The 16,298-nt window shown below is 30.1% G+C and overlaps 5 protein-coding genes across 5 annotated transcripts; 4 read left to right on the top strand and 1 right to left on the bottom strand.

Annotated features, from left to right (window-relative positions):
* Positions 1-407: 407 nt before the first annotated feature.
* cubi_02495 (ankyrin-related protein) lies at positions 408-7,400 on the top strand (the record flags this gene model as incomplete). Its single annotated transcript, XM_029019506.1, has 1 exon — positions 408-7,400. One exon carries the CDS (start codon positions 408-410, stop codon positions 7,398-7,400), a length of 6,993 nt encoding a protein of 2,330 aa, XP_028874627.1.
* A 237-nt stretch (positions 7,401-7,637) lies between these two features.
* On the bottom strand, positions 7,638-9,380 carry cubi_02494 (disulfide isomerase; the record flags this gene model as incomplete). Its single annotated transcript, XM_029019505.1, has 1 exon — positions 7,638-9,380. One exon carries the CDS (start codon positions 9,378-9,380, stop codon positions 7,638-7,640), a length of 1,743 nt encoding a protein of 580 aa, XP_028874626.1.
* Positions 9,381-10,666: 1,286 nt separating this feature from the next.
* cubi_02493 (uncharacterized protein) lies at positions 10,667-12,646 on the top strand (the record flags this gene model as incomplete). The annotated part of the gene is made up of 1 exon (XM_029019504.1): positions 10,667-12,646. The coding sequence occupies one exon, from the start codon at positions 10,667-10,669 to the stop codon at positions 12,644-12,646; it is 1,980 nt and encodes a 659-aa protein (XP_028874625.1).
* Positions 12,647-13,132: 486 nt separating this feature from the next.
* On the top strand, positions 13,133-14,363 carry cubi_02492 (uncharacterized protein; the record flags this gene model as incomplete). The annotated part of the gene is made up of 4 exons (XM_029019503.1): positions 13,133-13,292; positions 13,342-13,553; positions 13,614-13,943; positions 13,998-14,363. The coding sequence occupies 4 exons, from the start codon at positions 13,133-13,135 to the stop codon at positions 14,361-14,363; spliced, it is 1,068 nt and encodes a 355-aa protein (XP_028874624.1).
* Positions 14,364-15,081: 718 nt separating this feature from the next.
* On the top strand, positions 15,082-16,269 carry cubi_02491 (uncharacterized protein; the record flags this gene model as incomplete). The annotated part of the gene is made up of 1 exon (XM_029019502.1): positions 15,082-16,269. One exon carries the CDS (start codon positions 15,082-15,084, stop codon positions 16,267-16,269), a length of 1,188 nt encoding a protein of 395 aa, XP_028874623.1.
* Positions 16,270-16,298: the final 29 nt, after the last annotated feature.

Genomic DNA, 16,298 nt, shown 5'->3' with positions numbered 1-16,298 from the left:
TTTTATGGTACCGACATGGGGGGGTTTAGCAGTTATGGCGATGATAATGAGTTAAGAAAAAGAAAACAATAATTTCAATAAAAGTTTATGATAATAAAAACTATATTTTTATTATTTTTATAGCAATAAGTGGAAGCCTAATAAGGAAAGAGATTAATAAGGCTTTGTTAAAAGTTACCAAAATTAATGAAATGACCAGATACTAAATTGAATTTAAAACACTTAATAAATAGCAGACTGATCGAATAATTCAGAAATCAAATAATTAATTAATTATTTAAAAATAGGAATTAATTAAGAATTAATTGATTATCACAATTTGGGTTTGGAAAAGTTCTAGTATGGGTAAGAAAAGTGGTCATGAATAGTGTGGAAATTTAATATCTAGAAATTGATTATACTTAAAGATGAAGAATTTTCCATATTTGATTGTTTTATTGGTTTTTGAGACATTGGTATGCATAAAAGCCGAAACAATATTTCCGATTGGATGCCCATTAAACGGTGTTTCAGGCTCATTTGTAAATGTAATTAAAAAAGATAACTGTGAGTGTGAGAAGGAAGTTGCTGATACTGAGGATTGTTTGGATTTATTAGATGAATTTCACGAAAGTATCAGATTACAGGATCTGGAGGCAATCACTATCATGCTTAATAAATTATGTGTTAACAACTTAAATACAGTATCTAATTCAACAGGAGAAACTGCTTTGCTAATTTCATCTAAGCAAAATGGGTATATCTCTTATACGATCTCACTGTATTTGATTGAACATGGGGCAGATGTTAACATGGTAGGCATGAATGGAGTCAGTCCATTAATTAATGCCGTAAAAAGAAGCAACTTACCACTAGTAGCACTACTATTACTTAATGGAGCCAATATAGATTACTCAGACAACCGGGACTTATCTCCACTATTCCATAGTGTTATTTCAAGAAATTTGAAAATGACTCACTTTTTGTTGCTTTGTGGATCTAACCCAAATATCCCCGACAGAAATGGTTTGACCCCATTTTATTTCTTGCTTAAAGATGGAATGTCAACAAATACCGAAGAATTCTTAGAGCTTCTTTTAGACTATAGAGCATCCATAACTGATTTAACTCTTGACGGTAAGGATGCAATTTCATTTATGATTGAATCTGGAGACAAACAATTAATGAATAAGTTGATTAATCATTCTTCATTTTCCAAGTACATTCTAAAGAATAATATTGAAGAAGAATATATTTCTGGTAATGGAAAGTTACCTGCTAATTCAACTCTTACGGAAATTAACCGAAAATTGGCGAATGCAAGGGACAAAATCCTTCGTATTATTACTGCGATTAAAAGAGGTTTTGACAGAAAGGTTATCTTTTCTCTGTTACTTCCTGAGCTTAAAACACGTAACAAGGATATATGTATTGTTAGGGACAATGAAGGTCGAAATTTGCTGTGGTGGATGACTAATATAGGGGATGAGGAGCTCATCAAACTTTTGGTAAATTTCTACAAGATCCAAACTAGTAGTGGGATTTTAGATTTCGAGCTTTGTGAGCTCCATGAACCTGATATATATGGAAATCTTCCTATTGGTCATCTTATCTATAACATTGATTATGAACAAGAGAAGATTATAAAAGACAGTAAAGAAATGAAAAAAGAACAGTCATTTTTTTCTAAGCAACCAACAATAAACACTAGAAGGCCATTTAAAGTTTCTGACAGCTTAGAACAGATTAATGATTTCAAGCTTCTCAGTAGCAATGAAAATAAGTTAGCGAAATTTCAAATCTTAGAGGAAATGCTTATGTTTCAGAATCCCAAAACCAATACAACTCTTTGGTACGAACTTGTAATGAGCTCGAGCAATGATATTACTGGTGAACAAAAAATTATCGAGTACCTCTCATCTCCAGCTATAGATTTTTACGTCAACTCATTTATTGTGAGATGTTTTTGCAAACCTTTGAAAAGATATTCAATTCCTACACCAAGATCGATACCTATTATTGGTACCCTAGAATACGATAATTCAATTTCAATATTGTCATTATTACTACTATTAAATAAGAATTATACATCAAAGGTTGTATTACAGTCTGTGTTAAGAGAGGCAATGCTACAAAGCTTTTGGTGCATTCATGCATTGCAACATGCTCTTATTACCGCAACCATTTTGGGAAAGGATGATATTATTCGGGATATACTTTTGGGAAGAGTTCAAACACTATCTGAAGTACTTTCTAGTTTTGACTATTCTTCAGAAATGAGTATTAAAGTTGCTTCTAGATTATTAGGTTCATTACCTCCAGAATTCCCAAATTTGGATGATTTAATGGCAATTCCTGTTACTTTTTTGGTCAGATTTATTATTCTTTCAAATGGTATTGAAGGAGCAAATAAAGGCATTAAGTCCAATTTAGAGGTAGACTTAGATGAGAATGAGCTAGATAATTTGGACAAAATGAATAATATTGAACATAATAAGATTTTTCAGTACATTATTGAAAAAGATACAAATAATAATGATCAAGAAAGAGATCAAAACCTATCAGAAAAGCAAGAAAATACCACTTTCATAAATCAAATGAACTATAAAGGTTCTATGGAAAATTATTACATAAATCCAGAAATTCGACATGACTTTTTTTTGCAGTATCAGTTTGACTTTACTGAAAGTAATAAGGCTATTGAAAAACAAGAGAAATTGGATGAGCAAAGAGAATTCGAGGAACAAATGAAGTATGTGAGAAGTGAAATTAGAAGAGGATATTTTGAAGAGGATGATCAAATATTTCAAAATGATACAAGTAGTGATTATGAATCGATTTTTAGTAATTTTGATGCCATTTTTTCTCAAAAAACTAAGTTGTTTAATAATTATACTGAAAAAAATGACGATATAATCAATCCGTCAAGTAGTAAAGCTGGAACTCGAAAAACTGATTCCATAGCAGGAGCTTTAAATCTGCTCAAACAGCTTTTGTCTCCAGAAATGACAAAATTTGTACGCTCCAGCACTTTTGAGTATATTATTAAACTACTGCAAAACTCTACTTGTAACTATCCAAGAAATAGTGAAGCTGAACTTTTATTGGAAGAAAATGAAGGTTTGTCAGAAATGAAGGCTTTTACAAAATTTAAAAAAAGATTAGAAAACCTAAATTATCAGGATATGAACATAAATACTCAAAGTAACCACTTAAATGAGAAGATACAAGGAATTCTTGATGATTTTGATTACTTTGGCCAAGATGATATGGAAGCCACTTCTTCGCATGATAATGGGATTGATTCATTGTATAAAAGTATGGATAAAAAGATGGTTCGTAGAAAATATTTAGGTAATTGCTTGGTAGAACTACCAAGCATTTGTAATCTTGTGCTAACAAAGGAGATATTATGGGTACCGATGATCTTAGGTCAAAATCAAGAATACGATTTAGACCCATCCACTACATTGTTGATAGATTCCCAATGTATGGATGATAAAAATGACTGTTTTATACCAAGTTTAAACAGTGAATACCAAAATGTACATCTTGGATATATTCCTAAAATACCACATAAGGCTAATATTACTGATTTGGGTTCTTTGATAAGTAGAAATGAGTTTTATGGTATGATAAAAAAGCATTCAATCTGTGATAAATCGAGCTCTTATACTACTTTTGAAGAATTGTTGGCTAAGAAAGCAACAATTATTACTTTATTGAATACAAGCCCTCATAATCATATTATCCCATCAGCTATTTGGGTTTATTCCGCGATTTTATTGACATCCTTAATATATATATTACTTTGGGCAACTGTTTCTTATTTCAAAGTATTATATATAGAAAACATGATCAATGGATGGAGCAAAGAAAAAATCAGGAAAAGATTGGATTCAATGAAAAGATCAAAGAGGATGAAAAAAAAGCAAAAGAAGAGAGAAAACAAAAGAAAACCATTTGAAAAAAGTAATGAAAACAAAAATTTTGCCATTGAATCAAAATCAAAAATCCAAATATTCACAAAGAACATGCTAAGGTATATAAGGAAGGGATTATTGAATACATTACCATATTCAGTTTTCAGATTGAGAGATTTTGCTGAGATTTTCCCATTATCTGGGTCTGGGAAAGTTCTAGATTCAGTATTATTAGCTTTATCTCTTATTTTTACATCACCTTGGTATGTTTATAAAGATCATTCTTCAAAAGAAAATTTGAAGGATAAAAGATCTCTAAATACCATAAGAACTACAAGGAGCAATTTTTTGAATGCTCCAATTAACTATTTCAGACAAATCAGCTCTCAAGAAAGTACAAATGTTCAGTTTTTCATCAAATATTTATTCTTTATGCTGCAAATTATTTCCCTAATTTACTTATTCGGAATACTTTTTCTAATAAGTGAGTACGATTATATATTCTTCTTAACAGGATTAATCATTACAGCCACACTCTGTTCAAGTGTAAGAATATACTACACACATAATTTCGTCTCCAGTTACTGTAACAAATATTTTTGTGGATTCTCAAAAGAATATTACTTATATAATTATTACTATTACAAAAAATCTGTGGAAAATAGGAAAAACATCAGAAATATATATTCAAACCTTTTAAAAAGTGCAATAAACTCAAACAACCTAATTCATAGTAACCAAATCGGGCAAAACAATAATGACAATGATTTTGAATATGACAATACCATCAATAAACATTCCAATAATGAAGTTGGTATTAACAGTGAAGTACTAATTTACAATAACCAAATAAAAATTTCTTCAAATATAATTTCACCAAAAAAATATTCAAGTCCAAAATCTCATACAAAAAACAACAAACTTTATATGGACATAATACCGGAGTTGCATGCACAAGAGCATCAGAGTTCTGGCGGGAATTTAAAACCACATCTTAATAAGGGTTTATCGAAATCAAGTTATACAGCTCTTAATTACTACAACAGTTTAGGAGGGGTTAATCATATTCACAACAATAATGATGCAAATAATTCTTCAGTTATTTCTCAACTAGATTCTTCAACATCTAATATTTCGTCACCAAATACTACATGGCTTAACATGTTGGGGATCTCATCCTCAAACGTGACAAATATTGATTCAATAACATATTCTCCTTTAAATTCATCTTCATCAAATTCATTGATAAATTTCAAAAATAGCTTAGCTTATGATGAAAACATAATCTCAGATTTTTTTTTTGAGGATTCAAAATCTACTGATTCAATTTCAGAAATATTTAAGGAAGAAGATTATATACATTTTGGTAGAAGAAAAAGATCAAATCAAGATTACTCAAAGGTAAAAAAAGTTAAAGAGATGAAAAAGAGTTCAATTAAAAATAAAAAATATATGAACTTGCGTAATATATTATCAATTCATTCAGGTGTTTTAACTGATGGTAAATCTAACCATAAAAGTTTAAAATCAACCTTGGATCAAAGTTATAGATCTCCTTCTATATTTAAAACGGATAAGATTGATGTTAATACTGATTTGAATGGTTCAAAATTTTCATCGGCAGATTTTTCAAAGCCATCCCTTGGAATAACAGATGATAAGTTTTACTCATTTTTGAATGGTCCAGCAATTAGAATCAATCAAAACACCTTAACAAACAAACGTTTTAGATCTGTTTTGTCTAATTACACTAACAGGATCAGATTCTCATGTAAAGTAAATCATAACAAGGAGGACACTATATCTAATGAATCAAACATATATACAAATGGCAAACGTCAAAAAAGAATTCCTGGCATTAGTAATAACTTTAATTATTATAAGAACTATAACCATATCAAGAAACCTATTAAATTGAAAAAATTTAAGAGTATTATTTCAAGTACAGATGATCATTTAAGTTGTGATAATATTAAGACTAATATTGGAAATTTTGTAACTAATAATCAGATTCATAAACCATTATACCGTTTAGTGGATGAAGTCAGTTATAACACTCCACATGAATACTTTAATGTTGTAATTATTTGCAAGTTAATAAGCTGTATGGTAGCTATGTCATCAAATATATCAGTAACACTTTTTAAGAGCAACTCATATCTAATAAGAGATTCAACTTTGTATTTTCTTCACAACAGATCTCCAATGACTGTTTACATTATTGAATGTATCTTTACATATTGGATTTCAAACTTAATTTTTGAGATTTTAAAAGGATTAATTATTCTTTTATTTTTTGTGAAACAGAGAAAAAGACTTTGTGGTGTTTTGGTTCAACACATTCCAACTCAGTTTAAGTACTCAAATGTTCAAGAATTTATTCAAATTGTTAGTTATTGGAGAAGTGCAATTCAACACATCTTATATAAGAATACAAAACTTTGGACAACTTTCTTGAATTTTACTGTATCTATTAATACTTTAATTTTTTTTGGCATCGGAAAAATTATGTTCTTTTTAATATATAACAAAAAGAATAAAATCTTAAATACTCAGGTTTTAGATCTTTCATCTTCCATTATAATGGCTAAAAAAAACTCAGGTTTAAACCAAAATCAAAATACATTATGGTCTTTTGATTCAATAAGCAACTTTGCTTATTCTTTTGACCAGGATGTCTCAAAATTATTATTCACATCTTCAGCTCCCATAAGAAAAGAAGGAATCAGTACTAATTTGTTAAATGAACTAGATTCAGGACTAACAGAAGATCATTATATGCATAAATTCTACAAAAGTAGGCCTGTTTCAGCAAATAATCATCAATTTATGGATTCTATTTCAAATATTGATAATATTTTAAATTCTAATATTAAAGATACCTATATAATAAACCAATATGATGATTTATCAATGATTGATTTTAACAGTCATTATTATACTAATGGCATGGAAGGTACCAGTAATTTGATTGATAATATAAATTTTATTAGACCAATACATTCTACTATAAACAATCCAGTTATTTCATCTTCATTATTAACATACTCAAATGCAGCAAGCATTTCAAGTATTAAAACTACAGCGCTTTCTTTTATGTTAAATATTCCTCAATATGCAGCTTCATATTTGTCATATCAAGGATCAATTTCTTCATCTTCAGAAAATAATATGGTGAATACTTATTCAAACTGTGAAACAATTTTTTTAACAATGGGAGTAGTTATGTTTATCTTTTCTTCATACGTAATAAGATTGCTGTATCAAATAAACAGATCATCTGTGAGAACTCACTCTTGGCTACAAAATATTCTACATAGAACTCCACCTGGAGCTGGAATTTATATTGTAATAGAGAAAGTTTTACTTGTAATTAACTCAACACCTCCTGTTCTTAAAATATGCGGATTTGATATAACAGAAAAGTTATCCGGGTTCTTTCTTTATATTTTTACTCCAATTGCAATATTAACTTTTTCTAGGTTTACAACCACTTGAAAATACCGAAAATTTTCTTGAATTCAAAACCTATGAAATTTTTGTCTGCATGCATGCATGCATGCATGCATGCGTATTGCATCCCACTAGGTACCGGAACAAAAGAAAAAAAAATAATTAAGAAATTTAAACTTTAATTTGAATATTTTTTTTTTTTTTATAAAAATGATTAGAAAAATAGAAATAATAACAGTTAAATAAGAAAATTAAGAAAAAAAATGAATTAAGAAAGCAAATTTATAGCTCATCCTTTACATTAGAGTGCGCACTAATGCTTTGTTGAGCTTCGTAATTATGATCTTGAGAACTAGCTTCAGATACTTGTTCAACTCTATCATTTATAAATGTGGTAACTGCTTCAAGGGTTAAATCGTCGGTATACAAGCTCATTTTAGAGACTTTATTTTCTCCAAATGGGAAGTAGTAAATAGCAGGAATTTCTTCAATTTTCATGTCTATTGGATTATCATTAAGCTCTAAATCAAAGGCGGAGACGAATACGCGGAATTTAGATTCCTTGGTTTGATTTGAAGCTATTTTTGAAGAGAATGAGTTCCAGAACGGTAAAAGTTCGTTGCACTTAGAACACATTTCAGTATAGAAAAAGACAATAAGAGCGTTATTGCGATCTTGAATTAGTTCGATAAAAGATGAAGGGTTTAGTTCCAGGTAATTGAATGGAGTTGTGAAATATTGGTCAACACTGGCGGAAACTTTATTATGTTTCATAATTCTTTTACTTTTGTAGAAAATAGGTATATTTCCATTTTTAGCCAGGGAAATTAAATATTCAAATCCATGTTTCTTAATTTCCTTTTCGGTTAAAAGATACTTGTTGGAATTTCCAGAATTTTCTAGTTGAAATTTGGATTTTCTAAGCTTTAGGAGGAAGGTTCCATTTTCTACATGAACATTTCTATAAAAACCTGTAAAATTTTCCACCTCTTGCTCTAGACCGGGCAATACAAGACCAACCATTAAATCTTTATCTGGATCTTCTGGGAAAAAGTTTGCCTTTGCTAAAGCTCTCAAAGACTCCATTGATTCATGATCCAAATATTTGATATTGCTTGATCCATATTGGTCTAGAGTGTCGCTTCCTTTAAGGAAAGTTATTAAAGAATTAGAACTCTCATGTATATACATAAGTTCATTACCTTTAAACGAGACATATGGTCTTATACAAGACTCAACAAAAACGGATAAAATCTTTTCATTCCACTCTAATAATCCAAGAATCCTCTTTTTTGCCACGTAAAGCTCTTTTGGATTAATTTCCATAGAATTTTGCTTTTCCATCTCAGGTAACCTGTAAATATGTAATCCAATGTCAGCTTTGTATTTAACATAAACAATAAAGGCTTTAATGGGAACACCATTTTCTCTTAATACTTTGAGTGTATTTTTCACAACTTCTGTTCTCTTTGTATTTGGTTTGCCATAGTAAACAAGGACAGGAAGATTAGAAGCATAAATCTTATCTTCTAAGTTAAATTCTTTCATGGCCTTCTCCAGTGATTCACTATTTCTGGAATCATGTTCAATGAACAGAACATTCTCTTTTGAAAGAACAATTGAAATCATGGAATCTTTCTCCAACCCTGATAGATGACTTGGATAGTGCTCATATTTATCTGTACTACCATAAAAGAAGACTAGTTTTGGAGGACTGCGAATATAGATTTCTTGAGCTATTGAAGATTCTAGAAAATTCGCCAAAGCAATCTTTCCAGTTCCATTTGCTTTTATTATATTTGAGGCAACATCTCCCAGGCCTTGGATAATACGTTTTGAAGTGTTAGAAGAATCATAAAATAACACCAATACAAGATTATTTTCATTGATGAATTCTTTAAAGTTTTCATTATTTAGCTCTGTAACATTTTCAGGGATTTCAATCTTTTCCTCAGTTAAAACTTGGCTAATTAATGTTATCAAGATGGCAATCAATGGAGCCAGCCTTCTCAGAAAAAGATTCATTCTTTAACTTTTATCTGCAGTTAATTTCTTACCTTTTTTTTAATCAAAAATTTTATAATAGGAAAATATATAAAATATCCTTTATTATTTGTGTATATTATATTAATATATAAAATATCTTCAATCTATTATTTTTCCTGTCCTACATCCATATCTTATATCTATATTCCAATTTAATCACTACGACAGAATATCACTATTTAATTGCTAATAAAATTTAACACGTATTTAATAACATGCAAATCCAACGTTTTGTGGGGCCGCGCCTTAGAACCGGTATTTAATTGTATCAATTACGTGGAATGCAAGTAATTGCATGCAAATTGCACAAATTTGCAAGTTCATGTGGACAACATAGAAATCAGAATGATTAAATAAGAAAAGTGCATAACATTTTAAAAATATTTGACAGATTTTAATAAAAAATAGGGCATACAATTTTTTTTTATGATTAAAAAAAGGATTTTGAACTTAATCTATTAGAAAGTAAAACTGATAGAAGGGTTTTAAAGACTTAATTATGAATTCCTATGTTTATTACGATTGACTATTGGTTTTTCCACTGATTTAAATGAATTTTGCCGATACCATGGAATGGCGCCAGGATGTGTGCATAAGGTGTGCTATTCACACATTTTAAATAAATAAAAGGAAAGAAATAATATAAAAAATGACAGGAACTATTGGATTGTGTGACAGAGTAAGGTATTCAAGGTGCATGGAATGAAAACAGTGTGAAAATTACTATAATGAATAAATGGTTAAAATTGGATGAAAATAATAAGAAAAGTACGTTTTATTAGGTAATATAAAGTATATATTGGAATAAGAGTATAATAGCAATTTAAGTTAAATAAAAATATAAAATATATACAATATATATAAAATATATATATATATATATATTTATATATATATATTATATGTATAATATACAATAAATGTTATATATTTGTATAATTTATGTTACATAAAAGCCATAAATATTCACAGCTACAATTAATCAGGAAACAAATCTTTTTTAATGCACTTTAAAGCAAACTGGTTTTAAAGTTTTTAATATATTTAATTGTAAAGTGGACGGTTGAGTGAATTGAAGGTTTAATATAATATTTTAATAAGGCAACAAGGAGGGGAAGTTTCTGTAACAGGAGATTTCGACTTCAATTAAGCTTAGAAATTAAATATATAGCATTTTGGTTCAAATAATATCAAATCAGAAAGGAATTCTGAAAATTAAGTTTCAGAATTAATATTTCTGGAAGAAATAAAATATATAAATAAGGATGAGATTACAATACGTCATATTATTTTTGAGTATTGTGCTTATAAAGTTGGCACAAAATGGGAGATTTGCGACAGATGTTGTAAACCAGTCAAGTTCAGAATCTTCTTATGAAGAAAATGAAGGTAGCAGACCCGAAGATTCAAGTTCAAGCTCATATTTAGGTAAATCTGATAAGAATAACTCTAAAAACGAACACTCTGTTCAAAGTACGTATGCTGATGAGGATGAAGAAGGCTCCGGTGAATTAAGTTCCGAAGGAGACGCTTCTGAAAGTGAGACAAAAGGAGATCAAAAATCATTTGAAAATAAAGGCGAGGAGATTCCAATAAATCAAAGCGAAGGTCAAGATACCAACATAGAACAGAGTTCAAATCAGAGTAATAAGCTTCCAGACGAAGAAAGTGGAGCAGCATCTTTATCGGGAGATTTTGTTTTAAGTGATAACCAGAAAAAGTCAGAGATTTCACCAGAGCAATCAATAGTTCCAGCTTTATCAGACCAAAATCAAGACGAAGTTTCAAAAGATGATGACGATATAGTTAAGGATGTAATGCCGTCTGTAGATCCAGATGTACAAAAGGCCTCAGACTCTATAAAGGATGGTATTTCAGGAGATGCTATTGGCCACGTTGTACCAACAACTCTCGATGTATTGTTAGGAGTAGTACAACCAACAAGGTCTTTTAGCAGTGAGCCACAAACTAGGCCATTGCAAACACAATTTGGGAGAAAAAGAAGCTCGGATGACGGCCAAGAATCCAAATCATCAAAATACTTGCCAACTCCAACATGTTCTGATGTCATAGAAAAGTTTGAGTGGAATAAGGATTTAATTGGAACATCATCTCAAGCAGCTTTTAAGATCATTTTTGGTGAAATTACAACTCTAAAGTCCATGACAAATATTCAAGCTGAAAAGACTATTACTGCGGCTTTCGATGTTCTTAAAGATCCCGCTGCAGAAGGAATTAATCCTCAGGAGGCTTTAGCATTGTATGTTTGTGAAGCCGATAAGGATCATGGAAGATCAGTTTACCAAAAGCTGATAGAGTATGGATATCTTTCATCTTTACTTCACCCAATTGCTCATAAAATGTGGGGATGTGTTAAGTATGGCCATTATTACGATTCTGCTGGTAACAATCCTCTGCATCTTGCAGCAAAATCTAATAGTTTGCAGGTTGTTGACTTTGTTTTGAGATTAATAAAAGATCCTATCGAAATTAAAATGGCTTTAGAAGAGAGAAACGACTCTAACCAGACTCCTTTGGATGTTGCAGTTGACGAGAGACGTCCCAGTATTATTAGAAGACTGAAAAATACTTACAGAACTATGTCAAACTTTGTTAAGAAACTTGATCCAGAGGCTGTCATGGAGGAAAAAAGAAAACAGAGAATTATGACCGAATCTGCTGCATTGTTCTGCAAGCCTGTTTTAAAAATGAGCTCTTCTGATTATGATGCGGTTCAAACAGCTCTTGAGAAGGGAAGGGAAGTTAGCCATATTATTGATAGTTATTCTAAAGAAGAATTATCTAAAGCGTCTGTACAGAAAAATCTCCGTGCTAAAAGAAAGGACTATAATGATAAGAAGGAAGAAATGTTGCATGCACGTAAAAATCAGAAAATACAGCCTCACAATCCAGTGGAACTTTCTGAAAGTATTCTCGATGACGAAGTTATTAAGTATGAACATGTTGATCATAGTCACCACCATCAAGAACTCCAAGATATACAAGGAGAAATGGTAGATGATGGAACTGAAAATTCTGTAGAAAATGACTTTGAGAAAAAAATTCCCCATGAAGAACAAAGTGAAATTGAAAATAACAAAATCCTTAACTCCGAAAAAAGTGAAGAGGAACAAAACACAAAACCAAAAAGCTTTCTTGAAAAAGTTCTATTTTGGTCAATTATCATCTTTTGTGTCGTATTTACCGTAGTTCTTTTGCTCATTTGGTTTGCAACTAAAGTTTAAGTTAGAAAATGTAAATAACAGTTCTTGGAATGTTTTATTCAATCAAAGCAAAAAAAATGACTTAAAAGAATTTATGTTAATTCACAAAATTATTTAAATCTTATTTGTTATTTAAATTTAATTTAAACTTTTATTATTAACATTATAGCCATGAGATTCTACTAAATTTATTTTTATCCAGTATTCTTTTTTTTTATGTATTATTTTTTTTTTTTAATATTTAATTCGGTACCTGATCACGAAAATGCATCTTCCCGCCTTTCCCTAATCAGATTAAAAAATTTTGTGTGTGTGCAACTTTAAAAAATAACAATTTAAAAATAATGGAGAAAAATTTTTGATTATGTGTGTTTTATTTTTCAGGTAAAGATAAAACAACTTTAATTTGAAAAAGAAGTTTGACTTTAATGTATATATGAGAATCCAAAAAATCTAAATTGAGATATTACTAGAATTGGTAGATTAGAAGGAAAAAAATAAGCAGAGATGTGGAGAAAAAAATGCATCTTTTCTTATATACCTTATAATTATTATCTATTCTGGTTTATTTTATTCCAAGTTTTATTTCTAAGACAAATTCAAAGTTTTCCAGAAGATAGAAAGGGAGAGGTTTTCAGTGAAATTAATACGAGTTTGAGAAGTTCTTGTAAGTTTTAATATTTAAAAATATATTTCATGTTTATCTCTTTCTTTAGGTTACGATATAGCCAACTACCTTAGCCAGACTATGCAAGAAACTCCACCTTCAGTCGTTGGATATTTTGAGCTAATAGATTGTCTTGAGAATCCAAAACATGAAAATGACCTTGAAGACAAGGCAAGGTCTGCAATAGAAAACATGGACAATATAATGCAGGAAATCCCAACCCAATTTATTGGTACACTATTTTATACATGTACTGTCAAAGTAAGTTAACTATGAAAAAAAAATCTCAGATTTATTTATTTTATTTGAATTTGAATTTAGAAAATTGATACATTATTGACTGCAATCATCAGAAATGGGTTTTTCTATGCAACCAAAGAGCTTATTAATAGGAAGATTTACGGAATACAACACCTTCTCCATGCAAGAGATTCTTCCAAAGAAAATGTTATCCACTTATCAGTTAGAGCTGAATCTGTAAATTTGATCGACTTACTCTGGAAGCATTTAAGCAACCAAATAAGATTTCTTCTAGATGAAAAGAACTACAATGGTGAAAGACCAGTAGACCTTTCAGAAGAAATTAGATGTGCCACATGTACTACCAGACTTAAAGAAATATATAGAATAACTTCTCAGGCCCATTTATCGGTAAGTTGATACAAATTGAATTATCTTTAGCCAATTATTAACTATAATTTACAGGAATTACCACCACCTCCTCCAGTCCCCCATATTCCAGAACTGGAAATATTGCAAAGTGTTGAAACAAATGATGATGAAATTGATGAAAATAACGAACACAAAATAAAGTCTAAGACCAAAAAAAAGAACATCCGAAAAGTCAAGAATAAAGAAAATGACCAGTATGATCACTCCCAAAACTTTTCTCCATTAGGAAGTGAGGAAGATTATTCAAAGCTTCACAATGCGGGATATATTGACTTTAATGCAATGGTTTCAGCAGAACAGAAAAATAACATCTTCGATAGTAAGATGATTTTAGCTATAACATGCGCCATTGCACTTTTGATTTTTATTATATCTTGTGTCTGTCTTTTAAAAAAGTAATGAATATATTCTTTCAAAAAGTTATCACAAAGAATTGTTTTTCAAGAAAAAAAAGTAAACCATTCTGTTAATTATAGGTACCATGCATAATTTTGCCGAAGTGGCGCCTTTTGGCGGCAACTTGGATCTTGAAATCAATTATTTTTGGCTGAGAAAGAAAGTAAATAGGAAGTAATATAATGGTCATTTGGAATTATCAATGCTCAGTTCCTCAATTGGATGAGAAATAAACATATAGATTCAGTTTCTATTTGACAGATGAACTCATTTTTAAGCTGAGATTCTTGAATCTGTTATTATTTAGTATTATATATTAATTTTTAATAAATTTATTCTTCTTGTATGTTTGTGAGTTAGGCGCCATAGTTTGTAATTGAAATATAATGGCTTAGCCAGAAAAATTAATGTAAAAAACAAATCCTTGCTTTAAATTTAGTTTCTTCAATATTGCTGGGATAGAAGGATGGAATAGTAATAAGTGAATAAGATAAGAGCTGAAAAAGTCATTATTGAAATATTTTTTGTATTTGGTTAAGTAGTTAGTACGAATAGATCCAATTAATTCGAATTCACATTGTGTTATAATAACTTTAAAGTAGGAATTAAAGAATAATATTTATCTTGAGGTTCCGGAAAGTTTAATAAATTGTGATGCACTTAGTGTGTCATTTGCATGAACTATAAAATAGGATTGGTTGATTGATTGAAGTTTTTAAGTATGTTGAAGGAAGAAATAATGGATTTGATTAATAAGTCATCTTTAACAATATCAACAGAAGGAGTGGTAGCTCCTCCAGGCGAAGTAAAGTCTAACTTAGATATTACAACAAGCCTTGATGAAGTTGCAAATAATGAGAATCTTAATCTTTCAGGGTTAAATAACCAAGTAGTATCATCGCCATTATCTCCAAAAAATTTGCAATTAAGCCTTTCAAATAGGAGTGTGAAACAAAATCACACGAATTTGAAAAGCTCACTTGGTAGAAAAGATGGATCTCTGAGTGCTTTGTTTTCTCAGCAATTAGGAGGTGTAATCAGTAATTTAAATTCAAATAGTAATTCTTCGATTACTACAACCAGTTTGAGTCCAATAGTTGTCACAGAAACAAGTAGTAGCGGGCTTCTCCATTCTCCTGCTCCTTTAATGAGTCATTCATCTCTTCCTCTTTCAACAAAACAGAAGCTTGGACAGATTCAAGGTCAGTTGCTTGGGCTGGAGAAACAATTAAGAAATGACACTCGGCAAAAAAGGGAGTACGAGGAGAGCAGGCTTCAAGTACTCAAGGAGAATACAATGAAATTAAAAAAAGCCATAGAAACAGAGAACCAACAAAGGAATGAGGCCCAATCTAATATGAAAAGAAATTTTGAAGAACAAATGTCATCAATTCAACAAAGATTGGAAGATGTGTTTTCTGGAAAACTGGATCAACTTTCAATAGCTTGCAAAAGTTTAGATGAAAGGTTGTCTATAATTGAGAAGGAAATGGCTAGTGATAGATCACAGATTATTGAAGAATTTGAACATAAGCACCAAAGTCTTGTAAATGAAATAATGAATGCCAAGTCAATTGCCGAAAGAGAATATAATATAGCAGAAGAAAAAGAGGAGCAAATGAAGCTGTTCTTGAAAGAGCTTGAAAACCATGTAGAGGAGGAAATTAGCAGAGAAGTTAATAATAAGGAGATAGTTTTGAGTTCCATTAATGATAATTTTAACCAACTTAAGGACAAAATTGAAAAGACTCAAGATAAATTCCAAAATTTTGTACTTGAGGAAATTGCTCACATCAAAAATGATATTGCAAAGGAATCTCAGAATAGAGAAGCTGCAGATGATGATATTGTCCAGGCTTTAAACCAATATACAAAGGCTCTTCAGGACGTATTAAAAATCATTTGTTAGCGAATATAGACTGAATTTATTCATTATTA

The sequence above is a fragment of the Cryptosporidium ubiquitum genome (genome assembly GCF_001865345.1).
Source record: "Cryptosporidium ubiquitum isolate 39726 chromosome Unknown contig_4, whole genome shotgun sequence".
Lineage (NCBI taxonomy): Eukaryota > Apicomplexa > Conoidasida > Eucoccidiorida > Cryptosporidiidae > Cryptosporidium > Cryptosporidium ubiquitum.
The sequence above is the reverse complement of the archived record's forward strand: the minus strand, read 5'-3'. Positions and strand labels throughout refer to the sequence as shown.